Here is a 26129-nt window from a genome sequence, read left to right as displayed (position 1 = left end):
GCAACGTGGATCCGCCACTAGCAAGCATTTCATGCAGTGCAATAGAGTTATACTGTATTAGGAGTGGTATCAAAGACGAGGAGAGAGCTGAAGGGATATTTGTTGAAAATGCTACCGTCTCTTTGACTAAAAAGCAAGCTGCTCCTTAGCTCCATCTCTGGCACTTAATGTCTGTCGGCCTCGATTGACCACATTTCCGTGGACATGGCGAACACGCTCATTATCCAGGCACTAATTGCTCTGGTGGGATTCCTTGTCTACCATCAAGTGTTTCGGAAACCTAAGAAGAATCTTCCCCCTGGGCCAAAAGGTCTCCCGTTGATCGGCAATATCCTCGATCTCCCTTCGAAAGGCACGCCAGATCATGTACATTGGAAATCAATCAACGATAAATATGGACCAATTGCTTCCGTCACTGTCCTGGGACAGTCCATGATCTTCATTGCCGACAAAGAGGCCGCACAAGAGATTATGGAAAAGAAGTCCCAGACATCTTCCGGCCGCCCTGTTCTTCAGTTTGCCAACTATTGTGGCTTTGGGGACTTTATCTCCCTGCATCAGTTGGAAAAGCGGTTTACTTCTCAGCGGAAAGTTATGCACAAGGCAATTGGCACAAAGGTCCTGGCGACGAAGTATGCGGAAATACAAGAACGAGAAGCTGGACGGCTGCTGCTTCGAACACTGCAGGATCCTCAGAAGATTGTTAAACACTTTGAAACGTGAGTAACGTTATGTTTAGACTTTGAAGCAACCTACATGACATGATAAGAGCTCAATTGACCAATCCACCTTGGCAGTGAAGCCGGCGCAATTATCCTCAAAATCGTATACGGCTATACCATAAATCCTCATGGACCCGACCCCTTAATTGGGCTGATTGACCGCATGATGGCCAACTTCTCCCGTGCTTCCGTTCCGTTTACAAGACTTGTCGAGTTTATACCTGCCCTGAAATGGCTTCCCGATGGCTTCCCTGGCACAGGCTTCAAGGCTGAGGCTAATCAGTATGGCAAGGAGATTCGCGCCGTCATCAACGAACCTTATAAATTTGTACGCAAACAAATGATCGAGCATAATATTATGGGCTCATATGTCGCGAAGCTTGTTCAGGAGTGTATTGGTGATGCGGATGAGCCGAGCGAAGCTGACGCATATACAATTAAATGGTCCGCTGCTGCGTTATATGGAGGTGGAGCGGACACCACTGTCTCAACTCTCATCGGCTTCATCCTAGCCATGACCATGTTCCCCGAAGCCCAACGCAAAGCCCAAGAAGAAATCGATAGAGTTACTGGTGGCACTCGTATACCTGTGCTTGCTGACATGGATCAAATGCCATATGTTGCCGCGATGGTATCCGAAGCACTCCGGTGGTGCCCAATCCTTCCAATGGGCGTCCCTCATGCCATGTCTGAGGACATGACATACAAAGGCTACGACTTGCCAAAAGGAGCCTACATATTTCCATCCATATGGAGCTTCACCCACGACCCTGCTGTTTACGCTGACCCCGACACGTTTGCCCCTGGACGCTTTCTCGCGCCGCGAAACGAGCCTGACCCGCGATGGACAGTCTTTGGCTTTGGAAGAAGAGTGTGTCCCGGACGATACCTCGCTGACTCTTCACTGTTTCTCAACTTGGCCTATCTCGTGGCTGTTTTCGACATCAGCAAGGCGACCGACGAACACGGCAATATTATTGAGCCAAAGTTGGATTTTGAGGCGGGCATTATTGCGAAGCCAAAACCGTTCCCATTCAAGATTACTCCGAGAAGTGAGAGACATGCAGAGCTGATAAGGAGTATTGAGAAGGAGCATCCCTGGGAGGAGAGTGATGCTTCTCTGCTCGGTGAATTGCCGCCTCCATCACATTGAGGAGAATTGCATCTTCCATAGCATGTGGACGCAACCAAAATCATTCTTATATTGATTGTTACTTCCCATTGCTCAGATAATAGAGAATTAGAAGGGCGTGGTGTGCTGTTGGTTAAGGAAACAATATGAAGAAATCGCGGCGGAGGTCAGATGCGACTATCATCATGCTGAGATGAATGGGAAAAAGAAGCAGGAAGTGCGAAAGCGTCGGCAGGGAGCAGGGGCACCGGCGGATTATAGTAATAATATGCCTAGATACGGGAATAAATATCGAGGAAATTGTGGCAGTGGTGCATGCGGATTGGCCTCATATGGCGGTATATACGGGGTGGGAATTCGGATATCAGGTATCTTTTTTTCAATATAACTCCGATGAAAGAAACAATCATACGGAGTAGATGTTTCGGATATTAGGTATCTTTTTCACAATATAACTCCGATAGAAAAAGACATGAGAGTATTTGCCCGTGCTATGCGAAAATGCAGTGGGTTCTAAAGCCGAGTTGGTGAATTGGTGTGGTTATAGGGCGATTCTTGGGTGCCTAATGGATATATCTATTCATATATATCTATTCATCTAGGTCACTATAAAGTATCTGCTATCAATAGATTGTTGTAGAAGTCGCTCAGGGATTCTTGCTTTTATTCTTTGTATAGGCGTAGAGATATGCTGATTGTTTTGGGACCTCTGGCACCTCTGGCATCTTAGAACCCTGTTGGCACCCAGCCAGCCCCCCTGAGTATTTTTTACTATAAATACCTGTTGCTTTCAAACTCACGATGTAAGCACAACGAACAATGTTTTTAGGCGAATAGATTACTATGATATGACCCCTTTTATTATTCGAGTTGTATTATTCGAAAGTAAGCCTACTTATGGATCGGTGTTCTGAAGTCTATATATATGTTTGCCTATCCTAGAAGTCTCTTCCTCAGCACTGGCAAATAAATCAAAAGTAATTTTTCTAATTCTGTTTCTAATTATATTTATAATCTCTACTTGCGTTATCGAAATCTTAATACCTTCGACCATGGCCTGCACACCACTCAATGTCTCTCTTCCAGTCGGCGGATGCAGTATCGTCAGTTCTGATCCCACCTCCATGGTCGCTGCCTTCAAAAAATGCTGCGGCCCAGCTCCTGTCGTCCAGTACTACACCAACGATACTATTGGATGCGGTGCCTTTTGCCCAATTGTTTCCAACGGCCCAAATCGCACTGAAGTTGGAGACTGCCTTTATGATGAAATGGGAATCAGTGTGTGCACCGGTGACGGGCCAGCTTCACCAAGCGCTCTTTCACGAGTAAGCACGATGGCCTCGGCGACTGTTTGCGCTGCTTGTGCTGCGACTGCAGCTCCAACAGCTACGAATGCAGCAACTGGGGTGTATAATGGTGATATGACTTCGTGGAAGACTGGAATCACTATTGGAGCTATATTGTTTTCTGGAATCTTTACTGGTTTCCTACTTTAAAATCCGGGGTATCAGCATAAATGGTGACGGATGAAACATAATTTAAGGCGGGTATTATTGCAAAGCTGAAACCATTCCTGTTCGTTATAGGTCTAAGAAGTTGAAAAGTTGCAAAATTAATAAAGCGGATTAAGAAAGATTATCCGTGGAAGGAGAGCGATGCTTCGCTGCTAGGTGAATTACCGCCCCCTTTACATTAAGGGGAATGACATCTTTTATGCAGCGTAGATGAATATTAATAATGATTTTGGTTTGGTGTTTCGCCAATAGCGAAGTCCACATTTTCAAGACTGAGAGTATCAAAGAAAAATATGGATATACTTAAGAATATGTACGATATTCAGCGGGGAGATATTAAATGAAGCTAGGCATGGTGTACATGAACTCTTGTATATATCCATTCATCTGCCCGATGCTATGCTAATCCTTTACCTACCAGTAGATGGTTGAGAGATCTCAGCAGCCATTTCGTTTCTGTACCTCTTTGTTTCTTCGTCTTGGTCATCGATTAATCTCCCCGATTGTAACATCATATTATCTGCGACTTAGTCTTCTCATTGATGTCAGTATTTTGTCCAACACAAATCTACGGCTGTTTTATCTGAGCATCCCGCTCATCTTTGAGTAACTTGATACTCTCTCGATTTCCTCGCTTAGCTGCAATCTCAATTGCGTCGAGACCATTTGCATCCACATCGCCGATATCAAATTTGCCAGAGTTCAATAGCAAGGCAACAACCTCGCTGCAGCCAGTATGAGCTGCCCACATAAGCGCCGTTCTCTTGTGCTTATAGTCCCTTGTATAGAGATCAACCTTATCTAGATCCAGCAAGAATTCGACGATACGTGTGTTTTGTCGGTTGGTAGCAATTGTAAATGCGGTAAAGCCGCACACATCCCTCGTGTTAATATCAAACCAGCCTGTCTGTAATAAGGCTGTAAAAGATTCCAAATACCCGTTATAGGCTGCCCACAAGAGCGCTGTTCGTCCATACTCAAAGTCGGTAGCATCAATATCGACATTACCGGTATTAAGCAACAGCTGGATTATTTCAGGGCCTTTAATGGCATTTTTCGTGCGTAACATAAGTGGCGTGAGGCCGTAGTGGTCCCTAGTATTGACATCAAACTTCCCTGTATCGAGATAGAATTTGGCGGTATCAACGTTCCCCCATTCGACGGCAAGAGACAATAAATCTCTACCATGCTTATCTTTGACATTTGTATCGACACCCTGGGCTTTGAGTAACAGTCGTACCATGGAGTTATGACCATGTTTGGTTGCAATGCATAGAGAAGTATCACCTGCTTCGTTTGTTATGTCAATATTGGCGTTTTCGGCATTGATGAGAAACTCCACTATTTCACGGCGGTCACTAGCCGTGGCATGATGCAGGGATGTTCTGTCGTTTTGGTCTCCATGATCAATACCAAGTGCGCGTTTGTTTAGAAGATATCTGACAACATCTTTCCTCCCTGCTGATACAGCACGCATGAGCAGCATTCGGAGACTTTCGTCCCTAACATTCGTATCGAATCTTCCATCTGCTGCAAGATGTGACGGTATTTTAAATTGTTTCAGTGAATCAATTGCAGGATCAGGACATAAAATATCCTCAAACCACCCCACCATCCTGCTTTTCGGATACACCCAGGTTGTATCATTTGAACATTTGACATTAGAGCGAGGACCCCAACAGAATGGAGAGTAGAATGATGTGGTTTGGACGTTGATATCAGCATTTCCTGCGTTGAGAATTAGATCCACGATAGTTTCTTTCTCCATGATGACAGCCCCTAATAAAGCCGAGGAATGTATCTCACGGATCATGTCTGTATCATAGTTCCGTGAGTCCAATAGTAGTTGAACGACGGTATCATGGCCGCCAACAGCAGCGTACCAAAGAGCAGTCTTCTTGTTTATGCATTCAAATCCAGCATTGACTTTACCAGTGTCCAACAGAAGCTTGACAGCCTCAGAATGGCCACCTTGGGCAGCACATATGAGTGGCGTATATCTGGAGCAACTCGATATAACATTAATATCAACTTGGCCAAAGCTTAGCAATGTTTCCATAACCAAAGAATGGCCACCACTAGCAGCCATATAGAAAGGTGTACAGTTGTAGTCGTCCCGTACGTCTGCATCGGCGAAGTCTCTGAGCAAATGTGTAACGATCTTATTCCACCCTAGCGCTGCGGCAAAATGAAGATTGGTACTATATTTAAAATCACGAAATGGCCATGGTAGATGTCTTGCCACGTGTGACTGATAGTCCTGAAGATATGCGTAAAAGCTGGATGTATTTTTGAGAAAGTTGACTTGATTCCGGCTGAACTTTGAGGCTGTAACATGGTGCCGCCAATTCACGAGGGCATACATATATAGTTTATATGATTTCACCCTTCCTCGAAATTTGCACTGGTACGGCTCGCATGGCTTATCGAAAGTGGAATATGAGAGGTAAGTGCTGCAAATATCAGCAATATAGGTCTCTGCATCCGGAAGCCATTTTTCTTTGGTCCGTTCGAAGAACTCTTGCGCTGTGTAATGCACCAGTCGAATAATCTTGCTCTTCTCGTCAATAGTCACCAGCCCAACAGCAGTTGACACAATGTCTTCTACCTGGGGAACATTTTCTTCGTCAAATTTATTCTCTCCAACCTCTACGCCAAGGGCATGCTGGAGCTCGAAGACGGAAAGTGGCCTCCTTGCGTGCGTGATCCAAGAGAGAGCTTTTATAGCCAATTCGCTTCGACCTGAGACTTGCTGGTTAATGCGATCCATGGCGGCACTGTATGCATAATCATATGCGTCGGAGCCAGTAGGAAGACTCTTTAGAGCTTTCATAACCGCCTTTGGCGTCATGCACTCCGTCAACCTGTCAAAATGAAGTTGTGCTAATAGAAACCTTTCAAGAGAATTAGATGATACCTCATAACAAGTGATTTTGTGAAATACGTACATTTTGCTGACGACAGCGTTAATTCTTATTTTAATCTCCTCCTGTAAACTCTTGTTTTGGCTGATAAATGATGTTCGCGGTAACTTGGCCAGGCGGCTATCTATATATCTGCGAATGTCCGATTCAGTCGCTCCAACTTCTAAGTGTAGAGCAGATTGGAATCTGTCGGATATTTCAGGAATATGTCTCGACGTTGTAAAAAGTTTCAGGTTGGGTGCTACGGCACAATCAAACATTTTGGACAAGATGATCTCTCTACAGTCATCTAACGTCGCACACTCGTCGATTGCATCAATAACGATAAAGACTGCCAAGTATGTTTCAACAGCCTCCTGAAAAGCCTGGAGAATCTCCATCAGCGATGGACGCGTTTCGTTTTTCGTATGTGTCTCATAAAGCAATTTCACATTTTCGGAGAGATAAGGCTGCTGCCGAACTAATTGCTTTAGCAGAGACGAAAAGACGGCCTCGGGGGTTTGCTCGTCGGATTTCTTGAAATTAAAATAAAAATAAGCGATACCGACTCTCGAGTTCTTGTTAAATTGTTTGTGCAAATAGTCGATCACTGCTGCGGCCATGACAGTTTTACCTGACCCAGGTATACCGGAACAGAAGATCATCTGTTTTTTTGTTTCTATAAACTCTCTGAACTCAGCAGAATTTAGAAACCATTGGCCAGTCCCAGGCTGCCATCGTTTCAAAGTATCGGAATGTTCAGCTCCATAATCAAGGGAGCTGAGCCATTCAAGAGTTTTGACATCGTTCTGGTCATTTCTGTGGGCCCTGGATTCCACAAGGCACTCTACTGCAAGTGTTAAGTCGCTTCTGATGCCTGATACATCTAATTGACAAGTGGTTAGAAACCTAGCATCACTAAGCTGACGAGGGATAGATATCTGAAATGCCTACACCACAGGTTTCTTCGAAGTATTCTCGGTGGAATTGGCATGATTCTGTCTTTGGCAAAGCAAGGAGAGAATCAATGCAGGTGGAATTATGGCTTACTCGATGCAATATTATCCATTTGCTCCACAGCATGTGCTGGGACCACCATCAGAAGCTCTTTTGCAAAAGCCGCAGCAACGGCAGCAGCATATTCTTGCCAAGCTTTGTTTTTATGTGAATCCGCATAATCACAAATGCCTCTTATCACAAGGCAGGGAAAGTCGTTCATTAACCCTGCAGCCTCCATTTCGACACAGAGAATCTTGCTGCTGAACTTCTCATTTAGCCAGTTCCGGAACTGAGCATCCTTGACGACCATGTTGCCAGATGCGATGAGCCCATAATGGATACGTGTAGCCCTTAGTTTTCTCTTTCGTGCTTGGGTAATGTCGCAAAATCTGCAGTCTCTGGTATCCTCATCTTCATCTCCCTCTGTTTCAGGATCGTCAATATGAGCCCCTTTGGTTGAATCTTCTATAGGAGGGCCTTCCACGTGAGGACAGTCGTCTGCAAATAATACATCGCGTAAGGATTCCAATCGAGTATACTTTGCGGCCAAGTTCGGCCACTTTTCTCCCATGGCAGCAAGATAAATTGGTATTTTGGATCCTTCCAATTCTCTTTTGGTTCCCAATTTTGCAAGGGATGTAAGCAGTGCAGTGGGAGGGTTGTTGAGCGAACCGGTATGCTCAATTGTGCCGCCTCGCTCAATCTTGCCACGGTCCCATTGAATCACTCCAGGAAAGCAACTGTCAGGTTTGCTGACGACGACGTCTCCCAGTCGGACGCCATTGCTTGGGATGCCGCCGCCAATTCCAACCATCAGGCCAAATCTGACAGAGGGAAAAGTTGATACCATCCATGTCACTGTGGTTGTGGCAGCGTTATTACCGTATCTACCCTCTGGCAGGCACGCAATCACTATATTGTGCTTCCCAACAGACCCTAGCGTATATGCATTAGGATCGCTGGGCGGATTTGGCAGATCATCGTGTATTGTGTCCAGCATGGCGGTTGCAGCAGTTTGCTCCTTGCGCAGGGCGCAAACCCAGCCAATGGTGTAGTCTCGATGTAAGTGAGTTCCAGATGCCGCCATGTTGAGAAGATGTAGAAATCAAGGGAAATCGCGTGCTCGTAGATACGATGTGTTCAATAGGGATGGAGTGGTAGAGGCGGTGAAAGGATAGTGAACTATTTTAATGTATGTATTTGGTCGCCTTGTCGATTGCTGACCGGCCTCATGCTAAATTACAAAGCTCTTCCGCGACCCAAGGAAAACGCCTTTTGCAACTCAGCCTTGTTAGGCAGCAAGACCAAAAACCACCAGCCTAGGATATTGTTGGTGGTAGTGCAGGGTGGGAAGCTATAAGTTGGCCAGCGTACCTCGCCCAGCGATAATTCTCATCGCACCGTGCTTGAATGAAATGGAAATAGAATCAAGAGACAGAAATCGCTATTGAGGTTTTCATTCTGTTTTGTTCAAGAGATGCATGTGAATCGTGTGGCCTTAGCTAGGTAGACTCTGATACTATCTTACCCCTGTCATTACATTACATTCTTTGCTAGGTGACTAGGAAGCATACACACACTACTCCTTTTACAGATTGAACTAGTATATTGATTTAAACGCCCACAAAGAAACAAAGCATTTAACGCATACAAATCGTTCATGTCCAACATCACCCATCAATCCTCCTACAACCCCAATCAATCGCCGGCGCAGATACTCAGGCCCTCACATCTTTTGACGCCACAATTGCTCTATCCTTACCAAACCATCGGTGTTCATTCTAACTTCTACTGTAATATGCCCCAGAGGTATGTGAAACTATCCAAGACACGGCATAACGCGGGACAATAGTACGGATTTCTGAGCCCTTATACCGAGAGCCCGGCCACTCACAGATTTCTCAGCTGGTCGGATGACATTCTTGTTTCGGTCTATCTTAAAATTGACATGCCACTCTGAATCAAAGACGGAACGAGTTCCGATGCCGAGGGCGAATGACCATTGGTCTAGGAATTTACAGAGCATAGCCTTTTCTTCTATTCCTGTCATTTTGTCATTCTCAAGGGTTAAAGATGGTGAGGTTAAAGAATGTTCGTATAAGAAGTATTGCTTAGGTTGTTTCTGTGCGTCGGCATCTTCTGACCATGGCTTCACCTCTTCTGCTCCCGTTTAAACACTTATTACCTAAGCTCGAGTGTAGGTGATTCAGAAGAAGCTATTACGGATACTCATATAAAAGGGTAAAGAGGGCGCTAAATTTACTATCTATTTTATGTGTAGAGAGTCGGTACCACTATTGGTTCAGGTCTCTATGTGAGACAGTTACTACGAGTACTGTCTAAAACAGACTGCTCGAAGACTTAGTAATAAGGAAGAGGAAACGGCCATATATTACGCCACGAGCCATACTCATACATAATATATCTAGTCAGTCTGTGTCAGAGCACAAGACAGAGACTGAAGGCTTCGGGTAGCGGTATTGAAAGATGAATATTTATAGACAGCTTGCTTTTCACTCATTCATCCTCCTTCTCGTCGTCATTCACTGAATACAACATCCGGAATCTTTCTTCTCTCCAACAAGGACGTTCAAATTGACATTGTCTATTTTCAATGAACATTTGCAACACTATGAAAGCATTTGCCGTTGGTGTACTCACCTTGGCTCTTGCTGCTCGCGCTGATACCTCACCGCCCCAATGCGGAGTGGCAGGCGATGGAGATGATTTCTATACTTCATCAACAGTGAGCAACATCCTCGAGTGTCAGTACCGCTGCAAGAGCGATGCCAAGTGCCTTTCATCTGAATACCGACCCTCCAACGGCCGCTGCTGGCTGTATGCTTTGCCTGTGGCAGAGGCAAAGACGAGAAACAACACCTCCGGGACCTGGATCTTCAACGATCGAGACTGCCTGGCCGCACCACCGGTCCCGCAATGCAACATCCCAGGCGATGGGTCGGATTATTATGCATCGCCCACTGTGAATTCCTTGGATCAATGCCAAACTGCGTGCAAGAACGATGCCAAGTGCCTCTCATCGGAATACCGACCCTCTAACAGTCGCTGCTGGCTGTATGCCGGGCCTGTATCACAGGCAAAGACAAAGAACGACACTACAGGAACCTACTTTTTCTATGACCGCGATTGTCCAGTCGATCCGCAGTGCAACGTTCCAGGCGATGGATCATCCTACTACAGCTCAACGACGGTGAAGACCATGGGTGACTGCCAGAACACTTGCAGCAGCGATCCAAAATGTCTCTCTTCCGAGTTCAAACCTTCCAACGGTGGCTGTTGGCTATATTCAGAGCCTGTGTCAACAGCAAAGACGAAAAACGATACTACAGGAACATACTTTTTCAACGACCGCGATTGTCCCGTTGTATCTACCGATCCTGAATGCAATATACCTGGTGATGGATCGTCTTACTACACATCATCAACTGTCAACACCGTTGGTGATTGCCAAAATACTTGCACCAAAGACCCAAAGTGTCTCTCATCCGAATACCGACCTTCCAATGGCAGATGCTGGCTGTACGCAGAGCCTGTAGCAACTGCAAAGACCAAAAACGACACCACAGGAACATATTTCTTTTATGATCGCAATTGCCCTGTTTTACCTCCCGTTGTGCAATGCAAGGTACCTGGCGATGGATCGTCATACTACAAATCATTGACTGTCACGGGCGGCGTATCGGACTGCCAGTCTGCCTGCAAAAATGACGATAAATGTTCTTCGTCAGAGTATAAGCCTTCTACCGGTAGATGCTGGCTATACGAGAGGCCTGTAGCCATAGCAAAGACAAAAAACGACACTACGGGAACCTATTTCTTTTATGATCGAGAATGCCCTCTCCCTATTTGTGGAGAGAACCGCGATGGATCGAGTTTCTACACATCAAGCAAAGAGAGCAGTCTTAAGTCCTGTCAGTCTACTTGTATTAAAGATACCAAGTGTCTTTCATTCGAGTACAAACCAGATAATGGCAACTGTTGGCTCTTTGCCAAGTCCGCAGCAGAGTCAAGCACTCCAAGTGCCGCAACCTGGGTCTTTTACGACCGCGACTGCGTCCTCCCTAACTAATTTTGACAACTTGCAGGAACTTGAGTGATACAGAATACATAACAGTCAAGACATTGATTCTGGAATATTGCTTGGAAGCTTTGGCAGCATTTCATTTTCAGGAATCTGCGCTGCGAAAAGGACTTACTACAAGTACCACGAATAGCGTTTGTAGTAAGCTTGATAGACAATTCCTAGCCGTTCAATAAAATATTACTCCTGGTCAAAATAATCCCGATGCAATTCCTCATAACACATGTACAAACATCACCTCTCTACCTCTCTACGACTCTCACCCCCAAAACTCCAATCCATCCTCTCAATCACCGGCGAAAACACCCACTCCTGCACCCCCTCCAACACCAAAATCGCCCTATTCCACCGCCACCCCAGCAGCGGTATAATCGCGCCAACAACAATATCCAGCACAAAATGATTCGCCGTCGCAACAACCGTCACAAACATTGCCACCGGCCACAGTGGCGCCAAAACACGCATCACCATATGCGGACTGAATCTCGCCAAACACACAGCAAACAACACTGATGTTCCGAAGTGTAAGCTCGGCATCGCGGCAATCGTCAGTCGGAATCGGTTGTGCGTCCATACGGAGCCAGTTTTTCCTTCGTGAAGGATATCTATGAAGCCATATTCCGGCGGAAGCATTCGCGGAGGATAACACCGCCAGAGAGAAATAATAATAAAGGCGATGAAATTGTCCATGGCGATTGTTCGGCGTATTCGTCTGAACAGCGGAGGCGGCAGGAAAGTGTAAATGTAGACAATGAAAACCACGCCAATGATGATGTGCGAATGATAAATGTGTCTCAGGAGGGGCATGATATAAGCATGCTTCGTAAGAATATACTCTTGAAAGGCCTGCTCAAAGTCGATATGCAGAAACTCCTCAATCGCAAGCAACTGCAAGGCATGCTGTTTCGCAACAAGATAAATCTGCGGATACGGCGCAATAGCCCGCGCCGTAAAAGCACGACTAAGCTGATATACCCTGCTCCAAACCATCAGACTTTACACTCATTATACGAACAAGAAGGGGACGAAAACGAACCAATATGTAAGTAGCCAGTACCATATCTCGCTCAAAAACGGAAACGTCCCATAAATCCACGACAACACCCTAAACACGAGCGAGTTCGAGCTACCCTTATTGCTGCTGCCTCCTCCCTTTCGATGTGAAGCTGACGCATCGTCAGTCTTCTTCTCGGCGGAAATGTAGTCAGGTATGGATTCTAGATCACGTTGGTATCGTTGAGGCTTGAGTCGGCGGCGGTTTATGAGCGTTCCGGCTGTGAAGGCGAGTGCGATTGCTGTTTATTTCTGCTTGTTAGGAATAACTTTCTTCTTTGGTACGTTTGATCGGTATGGGGAGATTTACACGCTGGTTCAATGACATTCTTGAATAGTCCCATATTGACATAGTAAAGCAAGTATCAACTATGCCTTACTCAGTCTTCCTTTCACTGTAGCCACTTCAAATTCAATTCAAAAGTCGAGAGAAAGGAGAAGGAGAAGGAGAAAAGAAAACGTCATCCCGCGAATCTGAGATATCATGCAAGTATATATACGAAACCCCATCAAAACATCAGGACATTTTACGAAAAAAAGTAAGATATATGACGACACCACACCTCACCACCTCCCCAACTCTAAATCATCTCAGCCCGTTCTTTCCCTTTTACCCCTTGCCCATATCTCGGCACCCACGGAAGCTTCTACCTAGTATCTCTACCCGACCGGAGAAATTAAACTCTAGATCAGACATCCTCGACAACACCTCAGCAAGATTCCCGAGAACGAAACTGTATTTGGTTCACTCCATAAATAAGAAACGAATCTCATCTAATCAGCAGTTTCACGGTCCATCAGAAGCAAAATAGCCAGTGACGTATGATACCATCGCCACTAGGACTCACAAGAGCTCGCGTCGAGAAAGGAGTCCGAAAGTCCTTCCGGCAGTCCGAAATAGTCCAGAAACAAATGTAACTGTGGCTTCCACATGACACGCCCTTGACAAGAGCAATAAAATGTGCGTGACGTGAGGAATTACGTATGCGGCACAACACTTTTGACTTTTGTAGGTGCGGATAGATAAGACAACGGTGTGCAGCCATTTACGAAACTATAAAAAATGATTACATGATATATAGACAAGACATCAGGTACACGACAGACTTTAAACACGAGGAACTCAATCAGATGAGAAAATAAAAGTATTACATCGTGACTAATTTCTCTACATGAAAAACACATAAATAAAAACGGGCAAACGAAAAAAGTAAACCCCGAAAATAAGAAATCATCGTTCCCGTTCAACTCTGCCCTCCTCCCATCGCATCCAAACATGTCGGCGCGCGTGCAGATTTGCAAACTAACTTTTTGGTATCATTGTCCCCATCCTCCCCCTTGAACAAATTTCGTCAGTGCGAAAAAGCTTCCCAAGTCTGCTTGACATTGGCATTCCCGCGCCTCTCCTCGCAAAAGAGACTTGGGGAGCTTGTATCCAGCAGCAAGGACAAAAGGCAGCAAAAATAGAGAATAGATGAACCGTTGATAGCTGAGGGAAAATATGAAACAAAACCGAATATGTCCACCACGCCTAGACTTGATAGTCCGCAGATGTGCAAGTTGTGCAGCGCAAAAAATGCATATGCTCTCTCATCCCTCCCAATATACACCGAATCGTCAAGTGCGCAAAATTTTGTCTTTGCAGTCATGTCTAAAAGGATCAGAGACTATAGCAGGCTATGAAAACATCGCTTCATGAGCCGGAGTATGCCCCTGCTAATCTCAAAAACCATGAGTTTTGTAATGGGGAGAAAAAAAAATCAACCGTGCCTCCGAAAAGCAATAGCTTGGGAATCATGCTCGAAAAAAAGACGGATAAAGTAAATTGACATGATAAGAAAGGCCCATCATTGATGTCGTCTAGTAAAAGGTAGACAGAATGTGTTCGGATGCTCGCACAATCCAGTCCAGCTTGCCTCTCTCAAGGTTGGCCAGGAAGGGATCAGTGGGGAAGCCATCCTGGATACCAGCAATCAAGGGCTGCACGCGGTTAATGAGCAACTGCATCGTCTGCGATGTGCTCTTCATGACTTCGCGAGAAGTGTCATCGTCCCAGTTCTGCGAGTGACAAATGTTAGCAAATCCAAAGTTGTTCTTCCAAACAGACAGGGGTAAAGGGGGAAAACTCACGTAGTTGGGCAAGCTGGCGCTAAACGCCCTCACAGCCATCTCAATCCACTCAACCTCTTCTTTCAATCGCGGGTTCGGCTTCAGGTCCTTGGAGATGGTGGCAATCACGACGAGCAGCATCAACGGCTGGAGGCCATCAAACTTGCCAGGAGGATATCGGCTCAAGCAGCGACGGAAGATTTCAGTCTCGCGACCGCTCTGGATCCATTGAATCATGGCGTCCTGCAAGCGGTTCTCAGAGATGGCCTGTTCAATCACCCGGATGCGTTGCAAAAGGTCATTGTCGGCCTCAGCCTCAGTCTTGCTCATCTGGCTGGCGTAGGCGCCGGCAAGCGCAGTCACGTTGTTGACAGGTCCAACGTGCTCCGAAGGGGGAGCAGACCCGTGCGGGCTTGCCACGTGCTGGGATCCGCGCATATACTGAGGGCTGCCGTACTGCTGCTGGCCATGGCTAGGGCCCTGGCTGGGCGGCTGGCTGGGCGGGAAGCTCGGGCGGTGGCTGGCCACAGTGTTAGCGTAACCATGAGATCCGACGCTGTGTGCGACGCTGGCGGGGTGCGGGATGTTGACGCCACCAGCAACACCGACGGGAAGCTCAACGGGTTGCTGCTTGAATTTGATGAATTCGGCCTGAAGCGAGGACTGCGAGGCTGCCATTGTGGATACCATGTCCGTCAGTCGGGTAACGTAGGACAGGAGCTGGTCAATCTTGTTGTTATCCGCAGCGTGCTGCGCCTTCATCTGCTCAAACTGGTCGTGGTACTGCTTGTGGATATCGGTGGCCACGCGTTGAGCCGCCTGCGTAGCAATGTTGTTGAAAGTGGGCGCCAGACGCTGAGTCAAGGTGGAGAGAACCTCTTGCTGAACATTCGTGGAAACCACATTGCTGACTCTATCAGAAATGGCATTGATAAAGTCGTTTGATCGGAGCGAGCGGCTAACAGCATGGGGCAGGGCGGATTGAATCTCCTTCTGGACAGACGACGCCATGTTGGCCTGCAACTTGTTCTGGACCATGTCGGAGACGGCCTGGCTGGTCTTGTCGCTAATGGTGGGAATGACCACGTCGGTAAACTGCTGGTGGATCAAAGTCTCGAGCACCTTCTGGGTGTTCTCGTTCAATATATCCGAAACCATGTCGAGAAGTTTCCGCTGGTGCTGGTTAAAGTTGTCGTCCCTGGCGCGAGCGGTGTCGTTCATCTTGCTGTGCAGATTGTTCAACGAAGACTTGAAAGTGTCGGACATGACAGCCCCGAGCCTGGTCTCCAGACTGCTAATCGTGGAATCGAATGCTTCAGACGAGAGGCCACCAGCGCCAGCAAGGCTACCGGCGACGCCCTTAGCGGCACCCTCGCCCTTATGCGATGGCGCCGATCCGTTGGCGTTGACTTCGGCATCCTTGCCCTTCTTCTTACGTTGCTTGCGCTCGGGCTTCTCGGGGTGGTTTTCCTTTGATGACTGTCCGGGAGTTTCGACCTCCTTGGCGTCGCCCTTGGGCTTCGCCGGGGTAACAACAGCAGGTTGCTCAATGATGCCCCGAGGAGTAGCAGCTTCCGAGGAGGAAGCAGCGGCGACTTGAGACGACTGTGGTGGAGCAAGATCCCTCGCGACAGTGCGGGTAGCAATGCGAACAGGAGTAGGAACGGCAGCGTGCTCTGAGGTACCATTGGTGACGTCCGCTTGCACAGGTGTCTTCAGCTTGGACACTGAGACAACGCCAACATCGACAGCATCGACAGGGTCGAGCACCTTGTTGTCCTTGGACCATCCGAGCTCGGCCTGCTTCACCATAAGGCAAGCAACGCCCTTGGAGTGCATGGCATACAGCTCAAACAGCGTGGGCTCATCAGTGTCCTGGACCATGGCGGGATTGGCAAGTATGTCCAAGCTGCGGAGGATGCCGCGGTTATCAAAAGAGTACTCGCGGACACCGCTGATGACAGCGGTACTATCGGGCTGAGGGATCGAAGGGTCCTGGGAAACGAGCTTCTGGATATACTCGGCTTGGGACACGCTCTTAAGGTTGTACTTGGGGGCCGAGAGGTGGGCGAAGTAGACCGAGTTCCGGGTGGGGTGGCCGATGATGATCATACCACTGGACGGGTGATACATGACACTGCAGACGGCATCGGACTCCTTGCTGTGGGGGAGGTTGAACTCCTGGACGGGCTTGCCCAGGGCGAGATCCCAGAGCTGCAGGGTGTGGTTCTGCTTCATGCCGACAATCATGTACCGCAGCGCACACCGTTTCTGGTAAGGGCGCTGCTTGTCGAGAAGCAGGACGGATGTCGGCCAGGCCTTTTCGCCTTCGGGGGTGCTGGCCAGGGTCATGAGAGGCTCGTTGACCTCAAGGTGCGAGTGGGCGGGCGCGGGGTTGCGAGGATCCGAGCCCTCTTTGACGGCGGTCAGGTCGCGAACATCCCAGAACTTGACGCGGCCGGATTTATCCAGAGAGACAATGACACTGTCGTCCTGGCTAAAGGTAAAGTCTTTACCAGCCTTGCCAGTGTTGATCTTGAGAGAGCATTGGCTCAGCAATGCCTCGGTGTCGGCAACGCGATCGTGACCAGGCTTGAACAGGTTGTTCTGCAGGATAAAGGACGGCCAGATGAAGTGGATGGACTTGCCACGGCCGACGGCGAAAAACTCGGGGTGGTTGGTGGAAGCACGGGCGCGAGTCTTGAGGGCACCTCCAGGGGCGTCACCCTCCTGGGAGTTGATCGGGGGCAGGGCGAAGCCGTACTGCTCCAGATGGGGATCCTCGAGGTGATCCTTCTCGCCGTCCTTGATCTGGACCCAGTAGACGGTGCCGCTGATGCCGGTACCGATGATAGCTTCCCGGGAAACACCGTCGTAGTCGTGTGGGGTGACGGACATTGCGACGTTGAAGATGCGGTCCTTGGTGTCTCTAAACACCTTTGCGTCCTTTCCATCGTCCTGGCGAATGACACGCAGGCCACCCTGCTTGGACATGCCGTGCGTCATGTACGTCTGGGAAGCGGTGTACAGGTTACGGTCGATCTGGTCAAAGTCCTTCTTGAGATGAGCAACATCCATGATCGACTCCTCTCGAAACTGTGGGCGAGGCTCAGTCGTATCCTCCTGAAGCGTGATGGAGATCCACGGCTTCATGGGGAAATTGTAGACCTTGACAGAAGGCGCCTCCTTCTCCTCAATGACTACAATCTCGTCCTGATCGGCGCTCTCCCAGCTGTCGGCAATGACGTGGTTGTCAATGTCCCTAGTCTCCGGAGCATCCTTTGAAAGACGCTCTTCGGAGGAGCCATAACCACGATGCTCATAGCCAGACTTGATGTCCTCGATGGTGTGCTTCTCAATGGAGCGAGTAGCGTCAGAGTAGTTGGACGGCTGCACCCAATCACTCTCGTCGTGAGGCTTGATGGTAGCGCTCTCGGCGTAATTGGACACAGTCTCACGCTCAGCTCGATCCAGAGCATCCTGGGCATCGCGGTCGGCTCGGCTAGCGAGGTCATGAACAGCCTCGGAGACAGTCTCTCTGTTCTTGTCAATATTGACGAAGCTGCCAAAGTCTGAAGTTGGGGGTGTCTGCTTGAGGGACTGCTGGGTGGAGTGATGCGAATGCTGAGAGTGATGCGAGTGGTGCGAGTGATGAGAATGGAGCGACGAAGCACGGTCAAGGCCGTGTCTGAACTGCTGGGGAGGGCTCTGAAGAGGACTCCGCTCGCTGCCACCAAAAGGATTGGAGCCCGCTGGTGAGCTCTGGTCTTTTTTCAAGATGTGGAAAGGAGGTGGGGCAGAGCCGTGGACACTGCTGGCGCTGTGAGGCGACATCTGGTTGAGCGTGCCAGCCAGCGCCTGGTAAATCACCGACACATCTGCGGGTTCCTTCTGGATAGGCGAGAAGATGGGATTGGGGCCACCATGGCCATGGCCGGCCAACGCGTCAGCCTGGTGCTGAAAACCACCCTGCGTATGATATGAGCTCAAAGGCTGCTGCTGGTGCTGTTGGCCATGCGGCTGTTGCTGCGAATGATGTCCGTAGTAACGGCTGCTGGTCTCTGACAGATGATCCTGCGACTGCGGAGTGTCGGCAGAGCGTGCGGCCTCAACCAAGAGCGGCTGGTCGGTCTGGGAAGGCTTGGGCCTGAGAAGGTTGAGCAGATATGAGGTGCTGTCTGCAGGCGGTGTCTCGCGTGCAAACGGGTTGACGGGCTGGGCCTGCGTCTGCGGCGGCGTGGGAGCTGGTTTGGGCTCTTCAAAGTCGTGGCCGCCTCTCATAAGGGCGGCGAGCAGGCCAGTTGGATCGGCTGCCGTGGGGGCAGGCTGGTGAATGCGGGTCGAGAACTGGTTCGGCGACTGCATCTGGTGATGTTTATGGATACGGTAGTCTGCGTCGTCGTCTTCGTCGTCGTCGTCTTCTGCCTCGAGGTCTTGCCGCTCAGGCTTCTGCTGCTGCTGCTGGGCCGAAGGCTGAGGTTGATGGTGGGATTGGGAGGACGACTCGGCCTGCTGGGACGAGGAAGATGGCAGCGGAGCCTGGGACTGGGCCTGAGCCTGAGGGTGAGCTTGGGCTTGGGCTTGACCCTGGCTCTGGCCATGGCTCTGGGTCGACGGCTGCAGCGGCTCCCTCGACGAGCCGGGGCCACTAAACTTGAGCAAGTTGAGCAGATTGGCAGTGCGATCCGAGTTGGGTCCAATGCCGCCAGAGACGGGCGGAGTCGGTGCAGGAGGCAGATCCATGATGGAGACGAGCTGCGAATTGGGAGACGCGGCGATGCGATGCAATGCAGATGACTGCCGCTTCCGCGCTGCGCGTGAGAGCGAGGTGGAAGAAGTGGAGAGACCCCTTGTTGCGATTGTTTTTTGTTGATTTGGAGGGGTAGAGGAGGCCACTGGCGGTGGAGGAAGATGAAGGATGATGTCGAGGAGGAGGAAGAGGATGGGGGGGAGATTAGAGGTGAAGAGAGAGAAAAGAGAAAATGTCGGCGGTTAAGCAGAGTTGTTGAGTTAAGGAGTTGTGCCGAACGCGGGAAGTACTGAGGAAAAAAAACTTGGCCCAAGTTGGGTAACAATTCACTTGAGCAGCCTTGCTATAATTTGCACGGGCAACTAAAGAGCGCTAGTGCTCAGGCTTTAGGTGGCTGCTCGCACTGGAGCCTCCGCTAAAGCAACCGCCTGTATCCCACCAGTTTGCGGCTCGACAGTGCGCACGGGCTTTTGCCGGTTGTGTGTGGGTTAGTCAGCGTGAACCAGGAACCTCAAAAAAGAGTTGAAGATTTACAGTTTACAGAGTTTACAGCGGTACGGAGATGATTTACAGCAAACCTGAGATAAGAAAAGGCGGAAAAGGAAGGTATGAAAAATGAAACCTGGCACAAGAAAAACCTGGGGGAAAAAAAACTACGCACTGAGACACTCGCATCAGGCAACAAACGATAAACCCACAAACCACATCGAAAGAATATGTCGGTCACTAACACTAGCAAGTACCCACAGCTGCCAGCTCACACACACACCTAAAGCACGTCACAGATGCCCAACCACAAAGCCCGAAGACAGAGAGGCACGATAAAGGGAGAAGAAAAGGGACAAATACAAGAGAAGAGAAAACTTTGCAGCCAACAGACCAACCCCAGGCTATCGCTTATCCGATAGCAGGGAGCAAGATAAGATACGCATGTAGCCCGGTATGTTGCACATGTAGCACATCAAGTTTCTTGTTTAGGAAACTCTTCAAACAGCAAAGAAAAGGGCTGAGAAGAAAAAGGAGAGAACAAGTTATGGCCTTGCTCTCAGCCTCGTGTGGCGCAACCTCTCTCTGTTTTGTTTTGTTTCTCCGTTTCCCCAGCCTCACCTAGTTTTACCGGGTTTACACGGCTTTGCTTTGCACTCGTCTTACAAACATCAAACTCGCAGCCATCATTCGCTCAATCCATTCCGAAAATACTACCTCGCTTTCCCATAATGACTGACTGCTCGTAATTCACATCCATTCACGTCAAATCCCCTCTTTTTTTCCCTTTTCTGTCTATCTATAATAAATCCTTCTTGCTTACATACACTTCGTTTTCTGCTCCTCTATCTTATACCGACTCCCTTTAGTTGCTGAAACTCTATATTGCTTGTTGTCTCCCCACCCGCCACATGCTCAGCAGTCTCGGCGTCATAAAAAATCCGCCCAAAGCCTCGCCACCTTTTTTTGCTTCTGATTCAAGCTTAAAGCTTCATAACGGCTAACCCAACAAAACACCAATAAATCTTGACAAATCGCATATTCATCCAGCAATCATGTTCTGTCTCCGAAGGTCCGTCCCTCAATCACTCTCTATAATCAATACTCGCCAATCTCCAACACAAAATGCTAACCAACACAACAACACAACAGCTGGCTCCCGCTCCTCTTCATCCCGACAAACGCCTCGCCCGCCTTCATCCTCCTCTTCTTCATCTGCACCTACTTCCTCAACCGCCCCTGCGTCTACTGCTCCGTCCTCCTCCTCATCCTCTTCCTCACCTCGTGCAACTGGTCCGACCGCTGCTTCTTCGACCTCAGCAGCAACTGGTTCCTCCCTCGACCTTCCTCTCTCCAGCTACCCGTCGACGACCAAGACTCGCACGCCCTCGCCCTCGCCTTCAACGACACCCTCGTCGACATGGTAAATTCCACAGCTAAAGCCGCTGCTCGCGCTGCTGCGGAGGAGATCGCCGTGCTGCGCAACGAGTGGACTGGCTTGGGGGTCGAGTGGCTGCGTAACTTGCTGGGCAAGCGGGAGTGGAGGATCGACTGCATGGATATTTACATCAGGTTGTAAAAACGAAGGGGAATTACATGGAGCTTTTATGACGGGAAAGAAAACAAATATTGTAATGAAAACAATCATCTACCTTTGTGCATTGGACAGGCTTTAGAAGGGGTAACTGTTGAAAAAATATCTTGGGCTCTTCATTCTTTTTCTTTCTTTACAGCGGCATAGGGTTTGAACATGTGGATATAGCGCTTTGTCATTTTGTCGATTTTCTCTAATAATATACATACGTACATTTCAGACACGCCGTCTTCGATATGGCAACGTGTACTCGCGCGTCAATCGATATGCGCCCAGGAAATCAGGAGACACGGAATACCGAGGTAGGGAGGGACAAGAAGTGGTGGGGAGCTGTCAGCATTGCATATGTGCAGATGGATATTCTTCAGCATCTGCACAACACCAGTGAGTAAGACACGACTGCATGCATTGGTAGTTGTCTCAAGCTGCATCATTAATCAAGAAGCAAAACATCAAGAGGAGCGGGAAGATGCTTGAGAAAATGAAAGACTACTGTATTATTCCTTCAGTTTTAATACTCTATATAACAATAGACAGGCAAACGCATAGGTCAAGGCCAATCAACCGCCAAACCAAGGCATCATCCAACAACACCTTTATACAACAATTTTCCACTCGTATTATACGCATTGGCCTCGTTCTACCTACAAAACCTCCTCCAAAAATAAACATAAAATATTCGTTGCGGCATATTTAATTGCATCCTCCAGCTCGTTACTTACATCAATGGTATTCTTCGTCATCGCTGGTCAAACGGGTTAAAGAGAAAGAAGAAGAGAAAAAGAAGAAATTACCAGGGAAACTTGAAGGGGCTTCCCCACTGCCAGTCACTCTGCCCTTGTGATCCTCCTCCAGCACCTTTGAGTTCCTCCTCATCCATGATACCATCTCCCAAGAAAAAATTGTCTGAGGATGCAAAAGCCTCGTCCTCGGGATGCTCATCGTCATCATCCGAGAACAGGTCGCCATCAGCCTCCGGCATCTCGGTACGAGCTACGTTGGACACCTCCGTAACAGTGGCAGTCACGGTCTGTGGCTCCACAGCAGCACAGGGGTTCTCGCCGTCATTTGCCTGGGATGTAAACAGATTGCCAATGATCGAGGAGGGAGAGAATGAAAGCTCCTCATCTCCCTCTTGCGCCTCTCCCTCCTCGCCAACACCGTCAGTCACAACTGTGGTCGGCGTCTCAAAGGAGTTGGTCAGCTCAGGTTGCTGGAAGGGGCTGATTTCGTCGTAGAATTTGGTGTTGACGCCGCCTCGGAGAGCAACCACCACAGTCAGGGCGCTCAGCAGGAGAATGGCCAGGTTCCTCTTGTCGTCCAACAGCTTCCTAAAGGCATTGACAACCATGTCGGGGAAGCTGCCAGCCTTGAAGCGGGTCTGCGACTTGTCCTGTTTCTCCCCGTGCATCTCGCGGTATCCGGGCGAGGTCTTGTCGTATGACACGGATCGTCGCGATGCACTTCTTTCTTTTCCAACAAAGGATTCATCAAAGTCTTCATCCTCTCGCTCGTCCTCAACATCCTGGATGCGAGATGAGAGACGTCGCCTGCCTGCTCTGCTCTTGGAGAGGATTTTGTCTTGGCGCGCCGCAAGGTGCACCATCTCATCTTGGAGCTTGGCGTCCATCATGGGTTCTATCTCGATGTCGACACGCTCCATCTCCTTCCAGCAGGCCTCCCACGCACCGGCCCTCAGTAAGCCGTTGCTAGCATAGACCTTGACGCGGTAAATCTTGCCAGCTCCCAGAGCGTCGACGGGGATCTCGCAAGAGCAGGTGGTGCACCAATGGGTGTCCTTCTTCGACGCGCTTACACGGGCCGACCCATCGTCGTCGTAGGTGGTGTCGTCATCCTCGCTGTCATGCTCATCGGCAAAGGGCATCTCATTGGAAGGGCCGAGGTAGTGGCCGCACTCGAGGATGCGCGCGCGGCTCTTAAAGGGCAGCTCCAGCGCCTCCAGGAGACGCTCCTCCATGACCTCAAAGTCGTTTTGCGGGTGAGGCAAGAGGACACCGCGGTCTTGGATGGTGTCGCCAATGGTGTCCTCGAGCTGTCGCCAGGCCTCGCGCAAAGTCTTGACGCCCTCGCTGAGCTCGCTGGTCTTGGCTTCATCCAAAACATCGCCCCACGCCCACCTCAGCGGCAGCAGGGTGACGTGCAGAAGCACCAGCGGTGGGTCGTTCTTCTTGAAGCGCGGCGGCGTCTTCTTGGCCGAGTACTGCGCGGACAGGCTGGGCGAACCCAAGCGAGAGACGGTGGGCAGGGCGCTGCGACGGCCGGAGCGAGGAATGCCAGAACCAGAACCCTCAGTGGGCGAGGTGACCTTGGCCGAGGCCGACCTCAGCGACGATCGCGGCGTGACCTTTTGATACTCGCCCTCGTCGTACTGCTGCTGGATGTCGGAGATGCGCGGCGACCGGAGGCCATCGTGGCCCGTCTTGCGCGGGTCGCCCTCGGACATGGAGCCCATGGAGCTGCGCGGGCTGTTGTCGCTGAAGACGTCGTCGTCATGGCCCTCGTGCGAGCCGTTGTCTGCGCCGTCGGGCTGGGACATGGTGTCGTCGTCGTAGTCGGGATTCACACTCTCGTCTTCGTAGCGGTAGTCTTCCATGCTAGAGTGAGTGTTCAAAATCCGGATCCTGCTGCCTCTAGCGAGAGACAAAAGGACGGTGGATATGTAGTAAAGTGGCGGGGGGGAGAGAGAATGACAGGGACAGAGACGGGACAAGCAATATTGTCCAGTCAAGTCGGTGGGTTGGATTATGTACGGATAAACAAATTGCTCAATTCGCTACAGTGACCCAACAAAACTGACGCCCACTGTATGTATGTATTATGATTTGACGATACAATTGATTCCACGAGGGCAAATAGCAAAAAAGGAAAGAAAAAAAAAGGCACGAGGGGGAAAGGATCAGAGATGCCCGACCACAGGTGAGATGTGATAGTCAAATATGGCATGAGCTGCAGTGCGTGCAGATGTGGCTTCGCATGGTTGGCCCAGCCTCCTGAAGGTGGGTTTGTTTATGCTGGTTACCGGGTCGACCTGGGGTGTGATTGGTGAATCGGGGGAAGGGTTAGGCGCTACAGGTACAAGACCGCTGCAACAGGCCCTGGAAAAGAGAGGTTGGACGGATTGATTTTATTTGATTCGATTCGAATTGATTGAGCAATGGTGAAGCATATCGAGAGTTGAAGTGCTTAAATGTCAGACGCGGATGCGCAAAGTGCTTGCATCGATGGGGCGTCAATTGAGTTTGAGTTTGCTGCCAAAACTATCAGCAAAGCCATCGCACGGATGCTCTTACGGCCTGAAATTCTATTGTCGATGCCCTACTCCGTTCACGTACATGGCATCGCAGATGTGCTCCACAAATTACCAGCGGTCAGGGACATGAAACGAGTGACGATGTCGCAGACGCAGGTGTTTGTTTACTCGCATCTTCAGCGCCTTGGTGGTGGCTACGTGTAGCTAATGGTTAACCTGGAGATGGGCGACTAATTAGCATCCATCTATCCAATGTCAATCCCTCCCAACCAACTCATCATGTCATGTCCTAATTTGCAGAATTGGCCTAATAAATGCCCTCCAGTTGTAGCAGCAGCGCGCAGAATTTCCCCAATGTTTATGTTCCTGTGCTGTGCTTAGGAGTGGCAAATTGCCATGTAAAGTCGTAATCGCTAGTCTAGCACAAGCAACTAACCTCACAAAGCAAGTGAACCACGCCATCAAACACCTCACCGCCATATCAAAACAATACTCTGTCTGTCCTTCATCTTGTGCTCAAATACCAAAAATAACATTCATTGTCAACTCTATTTTCTTCAGGGTCTTTTCCCCGTTTGCTGCTTAGAAGAGCTCAAGCGGCCTCTCCCGCATCGCTATTCCGGTTTAGGTAATCCGGCACGGCCAACAACGGGCTCGGCTCCCGTTTGACTTTGGAGTTTAAATCACCATCTGCGTCTGACAGCTCCAGCAGTGATAGTAGCGTCTTGGCTGCTGAGTCTATCTGTTAAAGAGTGTGTGTCAAAGTGGACTGTGATCTGTTTTCATGGTCGTTTTGCTGTCTCTATTACTCGCAGTAGTACTGGCCCTACTGGGTTAGGTTGTGTGTACCTATGAAGCATATATGTCGCTTATACTGCGCGATAGTTGGGCATCTGATGCTTTGTAGAACATTCCTTGTAGATTTATGATCCGATTCTGAGCGTAATCGCGTGTTTTCTGTTTGATAGACGAGTAGGCAGTATACTTGTATCCCCTTGGATGACTATGGGTACCCATCTATCTACAAGTATCTCATTTCATGTTAGATGGCTTGAATGTACTTGGACTGGGCAAGATATTGCCCTTTTTATCCGTATTATTTTGGAATGAAACATCGCCGTTTGCCAATGATGGAACTTATATGTATAATTAAACTAAGGAAGTAAGCAACGCTGTCACAGCCAGTTCAGTGAAAGGTTACACCCCAACCTTTCGTTCAATATCTAGACGCATGGTAACTGCTAACCTATATATATGTAAGGACGCGACAATCCTACTCGAAAATGAACTCTTATTCCGACAGAAAGCTTATCAAAACAATACAACAGGAAAGCAAGGATCCGTTCCAGTAAAAGATGGTTCAATTATATAAGTATTAAGTTTGTATATACCGGTATATGCCCTACTTGTATTTCTTTGGTTCGCCAATTCTAACACCCTCTTCGCAACTATCTACTATACACGCACGCTTCTTATATACTACTAGAATATGCC

The 26129-nt window shown here is 49.0% G+C and overlaps 8 protein-coding genes across 8 annotated transcripts; 4 read left to right on the top strand and 4 right to left on the bottom strand.

Annotated features, from left to right (window-relative positions):
- Positions 1-204: 204 nt before the first annotated feature.
- On the top strand, positions 205-1875 carry T069G_08705 (cytochrome p450 domain-containing protein; the record flags this gene model as incomplete). Its single annotated transcript, XM_056175915.1, has 2 exons — positions 205-719; positions 798-1875. 2 exons carry the CDS (start codon positions 205-207, stop codon positions 1873-1875), a joined length of 1593 nt encoding a protein of 530 aa, XP_056026864.1.
- Positions 1876-2906: 1031 nt separating this feature from the next.
- Positions 2907-3350, top strand: T069G_08704 (uncharacterized protein; the record flags this gene model as incomplete). The annotated part of the gene is made up of 1 exon (XM_056175914.1): positions 2907-3350. The coding sequence occupies one exon, from the start codon at positions 2907-2909 to the stop codon at positions 3348-3350; it is 444 nt and encodes a 147-aa protein (XP_056026863.1).
- Positions 3351-3936: 586 nt separating this feature from the next.
- Positions 3937-8357, bottom strand: T069G_08703 (ankyrin repeats (3 copies) domain-containing protein; the record flags this gene model as incomplete). Its single annotated transcript, XM_056175913.1, has 7 exons — positions 3937-4562; positions 4656-4709; positions 4782-5096; positions 5301-6262; positions 6317-6533; positions 6576-7157; positions 7322-8357. The coding sequence occupies 7 exons, from the start codon at positions 8355-8357 to the stop codon at positions 3937-3939; spliced, it is 3792 nt and encodes a 1263-aa protein (XP_056026862.1).
- Positions 8358-9902: 1545 nt separating this feature from the next.
- Positions 9903-11360, top strand: T069G_08702 (PAN domain-containing protein; the record flags this gene model as incomplete). Its single annotated transcript, XM_056175912.1, has 1 exon — positions 9903-11360. One exon carries the CDS (start codon positions 9903-9905, stop codon positions 11358-11360), a length of 1458 nt encoding a protein of 485 aa, XP_056026861.1.
- Positions 11361-11606: 246 nt separating this feature from the next.
- Positions 11607-12769, bottom strand: T069G_08701 (PAP2 superfamily domain-containing protein; the record flags this gene model as incomplete). The annotated part of the gene is made up of 3 exons (XM_056175911.1): positions 11607-12348; positions 12409-12667; positions 12736-12769. 3 exons carry the CDS (start codon positions 12767-12769, stop codon positions 11607-11609), a joined length of 1035 nt encoding a protein of 344 aa, XP_056026860.1.
- Positions 12770-14285: 1516 nt separating this feature from the next.
- T069G_08700 (uncharacterized protein) lies at positions 14286-19277 on the bottom strand (the record flags this gene model as incomplete). Its single annotated transcript, XM_056175910.1, has 2 exons — positions 14286-14483; positions 14556-19277. 2 exons carry the CDS (start codon positions 19275-19277, stop codon positions 14286-14288), a joined length of 4920 nt encoding a protein of 1639 aa, XP_056026859.1.
- A 1548-nt stretch (positions 19278-20825) lies between these two features.
- On the top strand, positions 20826-21349 carry T069G_08699 (bladder cancer-related protein BC10 domain-containing protein; the record flags this gene model as incomplete). The annotated part of the gene is made up of 2 exons (XM_056175909.1): positions 20826-20842; positions 20923-21349. The coding sequence occupies 2 exons, from the start codon at positions 20826-20828 to the stop codon at positions 21347-21349; spliced, it is 444 nt and encodes a 147-aa protein (XP_056026858.1).
- An 805-nt stretch (positions 21350-22154) lies between these two features.
- T069G_08698 (uncharacterized protein) lies at positions 22155-23978 on the bottom strand (the record flags this gene model as incomplete). The annotated part of the gene is made up of 1 exon (XM_056175908.1): positions 22155-23978. One exon carries the CDS (start codon positions 23976-23978, stop codon positions 22155-22157), a length of 1824 nt encoding a protein of 607 aa, XP_056026857.1.
- Positions 23979-26129: the final 2151 nt, after the last annotated feature.

This window comes from Trichoderma breve, chromosome 5 (assembly GCF_028502605.1).
Source record: "Trichoderma breve strain T069 chromosome 5, whole genome shotgun sequence".
Classification (NCBI taxonomy): domain Eukaryota; kingdom Fungi; phylum Ascomycota; class Sordariomycetes; order Hypocreales; family Hypocreaceae; genus Trichoderma; species Trichoderma breve.
This window is presented reverse-complemented; position numbering and strand designations above follow the sequence as displayed.